Source organism: Montipora capricornis, chromosome 14 (assembly GCF_036669925.1).
Source record: "Montipora capricornis isolate CH-2021 chromosome 14, ASM3666992v2, whole genome shotgun sequence".
NCBI classification, from domain to species: Eukaryota; Metazoa; Cnidaria; class Anthozoa; order Scleractinia; family Acroporidae; genus Montipora; species Montipora capricornis.
The window spans coordinates 40,500,884-40,508,407 of NC_090896.1; the positions used below are offsets into that span (position 1 = coordinate 40,500,884).

Genomic DNA, 7,524 nt, shown 5'->3' on the forward strand with positions numbered 1-7,524 from the left:
TTTCGTTCTCTTGGTCCTCGATAAATTGTTCCACTGAATTTATGTCTGCAAACCTTGAAGCCATGATTCTGGGAAAGCAGGGAACGTTGCAAACATTCACTTCAAGTTACTTCGCATGGCCGCCCCGAAAGGCGGGAAAAACCGATACGAATTTTCTCACTTGTGAAGAAAATCGTATCAGTCTTCTGATTGGTCATATGATATTCTTCACTAGTGAGAAAAATCGTATGACCAATGGGATTGGTTCTCATCAAAGACAGACGAGTTTGCACTGAGTAAATCTCAGTACTTATATAATAAAGTCAATTATGAAGCCTAAAAAACGCTCGATTTAACGTTCATTCAATAAAATGAAACAAAATGGCTCACCTCTGCTGTATTCTTGTGCCTTTTGGAGCTTATTTTACCGTTTCGGGAATTCCGTGTTTTCAATGTTCTAAGACGAAGTCAAGGCTGCACACTACGATTCCGACCGTTGTCAGCTCAGAGGCGGTTTGCGACTCGAAAATCCATCCCAGCCGCGATTTTACAGGGGTTTCAAGAACTTCTGAAATAGCCGTCCATGATAGCCCATTGAAGGCGGCAGTTTGACAAGTTTATGATAGCATTTTTAGTGAAAATCAAGGCAAACTACCTGGCGGTGTGAGGCAAAGCAGGCGGCGGTATACCGCCGGTAACCCGCTTCTATTGAAACCCCTGTTTTTTTCACGCAAAGCTAAAGCCACATCATTTGCGAACCTCGGTGAATGTTTCGTCGTCAAAAATCCCCACGCACTTACGATCGGTGATTTTCCCATACAATTCTCTATATACACAAGCTGTCGCATACACTACGTATTTTTAGCTTGGGGCGCCTGTGGTGACGAGAGCTTGGGCTGCCTATGGTAAAACCGATATATAAACAACTTATATGGTGAGATCGACAAGAGTTAGTTTGCATTTCCTCGGGATGACGCTACTTTGAAGGCAGCAAATTCTTCTAAACTTGAGAAGGAGCGAGCAGTTGAAGAAGAACTATCATCTTTCTTAAGGAAGACTTTGCCTAGCTTGGTCCAAACAAACTTGAAATGATAATCTCTATCAAACGCCTTCAAATCCTTCAATAGCTCTCTTGTTCTCTGGATAAGACTCTCGTTTAAATAAATACGATTCTAAGTCGGAAAACCCAAATCTAGGGTTCACGTGCCCTGCAGTTGTCGTTTCAAGCTAAAGATATGATCACGGGTATTGCGACGTGTGAACTAAACAATAATCGGTGGGATTTTACGCTCTGGGGCAGGCAATCAGTGACTGATGGAAATGTCTTGTTCATGAAATTGATAACTGCGGTCGAGAAGATTAACAACACTTGTCACGATTTCATTTGTATTCTCATCCTGCGTTACCCGAACACCGTGTAATTCTAGCATGTCCCGACGAATGTACTGTTTTACGTTTTCCATGTCACTGTCACAGGCTACAACCATGGATTCGAGCATTGAAACTCGTTCACATACTCGCTTGTTCTCCGTTGTCAGAGGGTCGAGTAATTGTCTCATCTCGCTCGCAGATTTGGCAAATTCAGCATACTTAGAACTTAGGAAATTCAGACTCTTTCCAAATTCGTTGAGCTCTTCTTTCATCATTTTGAAGAACTTGGTGAATAGATCAGTGAGAAATTCGCTTTGCTGCTCCAAGCGGCGGTCCAAAACATCTTCGAAAGACGCCATCTTTCCATCTTCACTTTGTGCAGCGCTGCTCATTATGTCATCTTGTTCTTCGTCTGTACCCGAATTAACATTTGTATTCTTGTCGCTTTGTTTAGGTGGCATTGTATGGTATGGGCAGCCGTCACCGCCAAAAATACAAGCCTTGTAAACCGTTAAGAATAAACCGGATTAGTATATACTAAAACAGTGGATAGCGTTGAACGCGGGCGCTGATTGGCTCGTCAAACTCCGAATATCCTGTGCTATTTACCTCCGAGCAACTCGGGAAAAAATGGCGTCCACCGCTAGCCACCTCCACTTCGGTGACTAGTTGTTAATTAGTCTAACTGTCTTTTGTAGAATGGTTTATCAGAATTTGAAAAGGGTCATTTAAAACACAAATGGACAAGTCACCTTTGGAGAAATGAAATACCCAAACATTGAATGGTTTATACAGTTCAGAAGTTGTGTAGGGACCCTTGGTGAACTGATTTAGTGAAAAACGAGTGGTCAAGTGTATAATGAAATAGATCAGTCACCTCATGCAATCATCGCAGCCTACACAGAATTTGTCAATGCCAAAGACGATCGGTGTAATTTTCCTTGTTCAAATGACATACTGAAGTCTTGAATGGATCAGCGTACTGCAACATGATATGCACTAGTGACACGGCAAACGGTCCAGCTTACCGTACATTGCTTCAGTGACGTTACAAATGGTTCAGAGTAGTGTGAATTGGCTCATGTTATCTGCAAATGATTAATCGTAAAGTGCAATGGTCTACCGTAACATTGATCAGCTTACTGTAATGTGAAACGGTTTAGCGTTACCCCAAATGACTGAACGTTTCTAAACGGGCGGGCGTACGTTACGTCATAACCAAAATTTCTCGCATCGATAGAGTTCCCAAAATGTCTTACCCATGGTGCTCCGCTGGTGCTCTTGGCGCCCCCGAGCTGCACTATTATTAGCCTTAGTTCAGGTTAAATATTATGGTAGTTTTTGGAAAGGCCATTCTCGCCCAGTGACATCCATTTAAGTAGCAGGGTATTCTGCAGCTTGCACTTGCATGGAGTGAAACAGTTATTCAATTCTCTTTTTTACTAGATGTGGACGAGTGTCAGCTGGGCTCATATTCATGCCACTCGCTTGCTTCTTGTTTGAACACTCCCGGGTCTTACAGCTGCTCGTGTCGACCAGGCTATGTAGGAAACGGAAAAAATGTCTGTGAAGGTTAGTTCACTTTGCATTGTAGTAATAGTTGTCAGTCTTTTAACATGAGGTGCTTTTCCAACTCAGATCGGGTGTACAAGCCTCCTTTCTTGACCAAAGGAAAAGAGCAAGCGCGGAGGGTGTTGGCATTAAACTATAAAACTTATAATTTGGTCTCTCGGAGAAGCTTTTAGCCATCGTTACACTAGCCGTTTTTTCCTGCAACTTGTCTTGTATTTCTGTTTCCACTTAAGTCGGGCGAAAAAGTGTAATTTTCACTTTTTGTTGTTGTCGCAATAGCGTCGAGAAGTGGAAGTTGGTTTTACTTGTTCCAACTCCTCTGGCAGCACTTAAACAAACTTTTCAAATATTGAGCAGTCCAACATCTCTCCTACAATTTATTTTGCAGCGTTTCATAGAACGAGCCTAAGAGATTTATGACCTCATTCGACAATCGAAAGGTAGACGAATTGCAAGACACGTTGCCCAGTTAAGAAATCTGCTGTACTTGCAAGATGAAAACTTTTATCGCAACAAAATACTGCGAGACAAGACCCCTCCTAGGGCAATAAGTAGTGTCCAGAGTAGCAGCCTCTTTGGCAACCATCAGATAACTTATCCGTAGCCAGGTTCGGCATTATTATATGGCTGTAGAACAAGTAAAAGCCGGGCTTAAATGAATTCACTTCAAACTTTCAGCTCCCACTTTAAGAGCACAAACCACGTGTTCAAATGTCCTTCTGGCACAGGAAGCGAATAACGAAAGTGGGCTAATACAGTCAAGTGTGGACACCATTTATTCTTCTGGTATGGATTGCTCTTGGACTATCTCAGCAAATGCAGAATTAGAACTCGCTTTCGTCGGGCCCTTCAGAACGGAAACGAATGCTGATTACGTATATGTGTACGATGGTGGCTCATCTTCCGCTGCTCTGATTGGTCGATTTAGCGGCAGTACCCGACCTGCACCAATTGTAAGTTCTACGAACCAAATTTACGTCAGATTTACGACTGATGGCTCTGGTCAATACTACGGGTTCAAAGCAATATACAAAGGTATGTTTTGCCTCAGTTACGTTAATATATCGAATTATATCACCAGGGGTAGCCTCTATCCACTAATTCCTTAAGTTAACCATTTCCCGGGTAGATTTATTTTTAGGAACAGGTTTTTCCTCCGAAAAAGTATCATATTTTTCTAGAGGTTGAAATAGCTCTGTTTTGATTGGCTTTTACAACAATTAGCGTGCTGAATCTCCCAATGGAGGCGTTATATAAATGAATCTAGGCCAAGCATGGGAAATAGAAGCGCAACCCTAAGCTTCGTTGTTTAGTTTTCCAAAATATTTGTCTGTTAAATTTCTGATTTTTTTTTTTAATAGACGTCTCATTTGTGGTTGGAACTATTTTCCTTGTAAATTTCTGAAATATAGACAACACCTTTTTGTCTCAAACTCTTGAGCGAATGTAGACGCACAGCATTTTGCTGGGTTCCTCTGAAAGAAATTATGAAATTTACGTAGATGGAAGCGAATTTACGCTGCATTTTCAAGACCATCGCGTATTGCTCTATGGCAGTTCCCCTTCCTGGCATTTTTAGCATATGATTATATCACGGGGGTCGATACCCTTTATTTAATTATTAATTATTAAGTTAACTTTAAGTTTTTGTTGTGGGTACAATAACTGAAGTGTTGTTGCTGTTGATATAGACTTCTTGTAATAAGGACAATGGGAAAAAAAGTTCTGAGATTCCAGACAGGGTTATTCTTGACGCCCAGAAGGCAGCTTCTGCAGTTAGCTTGTTCAATACCCTATAATGCTTTCCTTTTTATGTTGGGTGCAGGGTTAGCGCAGTGGTGAGAGGACTCGCCTCCTACCACTGTGGCCCAGGTTCAATTCCCGGACTCAACGCCATAGGTGGGATGAGTTTGTGTTGGTTCTCTTCTCTGCTGGGAGCAAAAGCCAACATATAGCTGATTTCAGCTGGCTGTAAGCTGTGCTCCAAGGTCATACGTGGACCGTATAGCGGCAGCCAGAGGTGCTATAGTAAGCCTTCGGTTCGTCGTTCGTTTCTTGCGACGGCAATTAGCGAGATAGTTGTTATTATTATTATTATTATTATTATTATTATTATTATTATTATTGTTGTTGTTGTTGTTGTTGTTGTTATTGTTATTGTTATTGTTATTGTTATTGAAAGCGTTGCACAGAAGGAGAACGATCTTTTCGGTACGAAAACAAATGTCTAGAATATATTGGATGCTTAATTTACACGAAGTGAAAGTGTAATTTTTTTTTTAAGTTCACTGCTTAACTCAATTTCAAATGCTCAAAATCTTACACAATCGTTGAGATAACTTATTACTATAATTAGTCTGTCAACGACCTTTATTTTCACTCATATTAAAACAACCATTATATTGGAAATAGAATAAAATATATTATACAGAGTACTGGCTGCCCGGAATAACCATAGGAGCTAGAGGAGCCAGGCAGCCATTGGATTATGACGGAAATAAGTAGATTACAATAAAGTTTTCCTTTACTTTACTATACATAATTCTTTGAGCAGCAAATTTAAAACAATTTATTGTTTAAAGCTAATCTTAGGAGGTTCTTAAAGTCCGATTAAATTTTGGTTGGTTTCTTCTCGATCGGTCGGTATGTCGTAAGCCGCGCCTTCATCCTCCTGAAAAGCCCTTACGGGGAGTGGTCAATTAAATGTATTAGGTATAGATAGATATACACACAGACAGGTGGACGGATGGACGGACAGACCGACTGATCGATAGGTTGGTCTGCCGGGTGGTCCTCCACAACAGGCCTCGTGTATTTTCATCTCCTCAAGTGAAATGACCAAAGTAAAGTAGACTTTCTACGGAGAGAATACATGAAAGTCACATAGTGCAACTACAGACATCAGACCATATTCTGAAAAAAAGAGACAATAATTAAATGACGCAGACCGCATTGCACAATTAGTGTGCGCTGGTCATTGCTGCGCTACCCCCTTTAAAAGCCTTACACTAAAACCTTGTGGATCTCGTGTTTCAAACGTTTCTTCGAGAAATAGCGCAAAAATGAAGCCCCTTTCTCATTCTCGATCTTTTGGCTGATTAAATAACATATTACCGGCCTATAGAGGCAGCAAATGTCTCCTCCAGAAAACTCATCAAAGATTAGCCAAGCCTTAAATTGCCTCACTCTGCATAGTTTTTGCCTCTCTAATAGTTTTGTTTGATATATTCCAACATCTATAGTTCTCAAACCTGGTTCAATTCGTCTCCGAGGAGGTGGTTCAAATTATGGAAGAATTGAAATCTTGTACAATGGCCAGTGGGGAACAGTTTGCGATGATGCTTGGGACATCAACGACGCTAATGTGGCATGCAAGCAGCTTGGATTCTCAAGACTAGCCTCCAGCGCTTACACTGGCGCCCGTTATGGCCAGGGGACTGGTGCTATTTGGATGGATGACGTTGCGTGCTCAGGCAGCGAGTCACACATCTACGACTGCAGACAGCGAGGGTGGGGTAACCATGACTGCACCCACAGTGGAGATGCGGGTGTGCAGTGTCGGTATGGCTCATCAAACCTTCGTTTGGCAAACGGTGGCTATTATTATGGCCGTGTTGAAGTTTATTACGGCGGGCGCTGGGGCACGGTGTGTGATGATCATTGGGATATCAATGATGCCCATGTGGTGTGCCGTCAGCTAGGTTTTCCCGGCGCATCTCATCAATTCCACAGTGCACAGTACGGCCAGGGTTCTGGGAATATTTGGTTAGATGATGTAAGCTGCCAGGGCGGAGAGGCTTCCCTGTCATCTTGCAGTCATTGGGGCTGGGGAAATCACAACTGTGGCCATAGCGAAGATGCAAGCGTAATATGTGCCACCTAACGTGAACTCGCCAAAGAAGCAGAAGCGCAATGATATTTTCAACTTACTCCATCTTTCAAGAATCGTTAAACTGAACGATTGCCGACAGTTGTTGCCATAATTATCATCTACTATAGTGTCTTGTATACTGCTACTGCCCTGAAAAAGAAAAAGAAAATCTTCAATAGAAATAGCGATCTAGACGGGAAAGAGATAAAAGCCACACCCTATCAGTGAAACATGAATAAAACAAGATTTATCACGTGAAATAAAGGTTTTGATAATTGAATGTGTGCTAAGTAACCTGCTTGCGTTTAAATGAAAGCTCGGCTGAAGTTTGCCTTGTTATGTTACTTGATCACAACTACGCCACCCTGTTAAAAGACTAATTAATAAGGTCACAAGTCAAACTATAAAATGGGACTAACTTTCCGAATTCTCTTCAGCTCATGAGATGCAATAGCATAAAGCTTTGAATAAATAAATTTACTTTGTGTCTGCATGAACTCCTTCGTCTCGTTCAACCACACATAAGCGCCCCCTCTGGGCTGCGCTGTTGTCAGGCAAATCTGGTCTCGGGTTGAATCCGTTCTGGCCTAGGTTAAATTGGTGATTCTCATTTTACCTTAGTTGAATATGCACTCTACCTAGTTTAAAGCAGCTATCAAGCTCCCAAAAAGGATTGAAAACACCTATACCTTCGCTCAAGCTCTGCCTGACGCATCTCAACACATCTTCTT

General features: G+C 41.8%; 1 protein-coding gene across 2 annotated transcripts in view; it reads left to right on the plus strand.

Moving 5' to 3' along the window:
* LOC138032772 (uncharacterized) overlaps window positions 1–7,057 on the plus strand; it is a 62,689-nt gene extending 55,632 nt beyond the window's left edge. For both annotated transcript variants that reach the window (XM_068880495.1, XM_068880496.1), the window contains 3 exons: window positions 2,797–2,922; window positions 3,601–3,957; window positions 6,165–7,057. In XM_068880495.1, the coding sequence (XP_068736596.1) occupies window positions 2,797–2,922; window positions 3,601–3,957; window positions 6,165–6,805 (1,124 nt within the window). In that variant the 3' untranslated portion in view covers window positions 6,806–7,057. The remainder of the gene's footprint in view (window positions 1–2,796; window positions 2,923–3,600; window positions 3,958–6,164) is intronic.
* The last annotated feature ends 467 nt before the right edge of the window (window positions 7,058–7,524 follow it).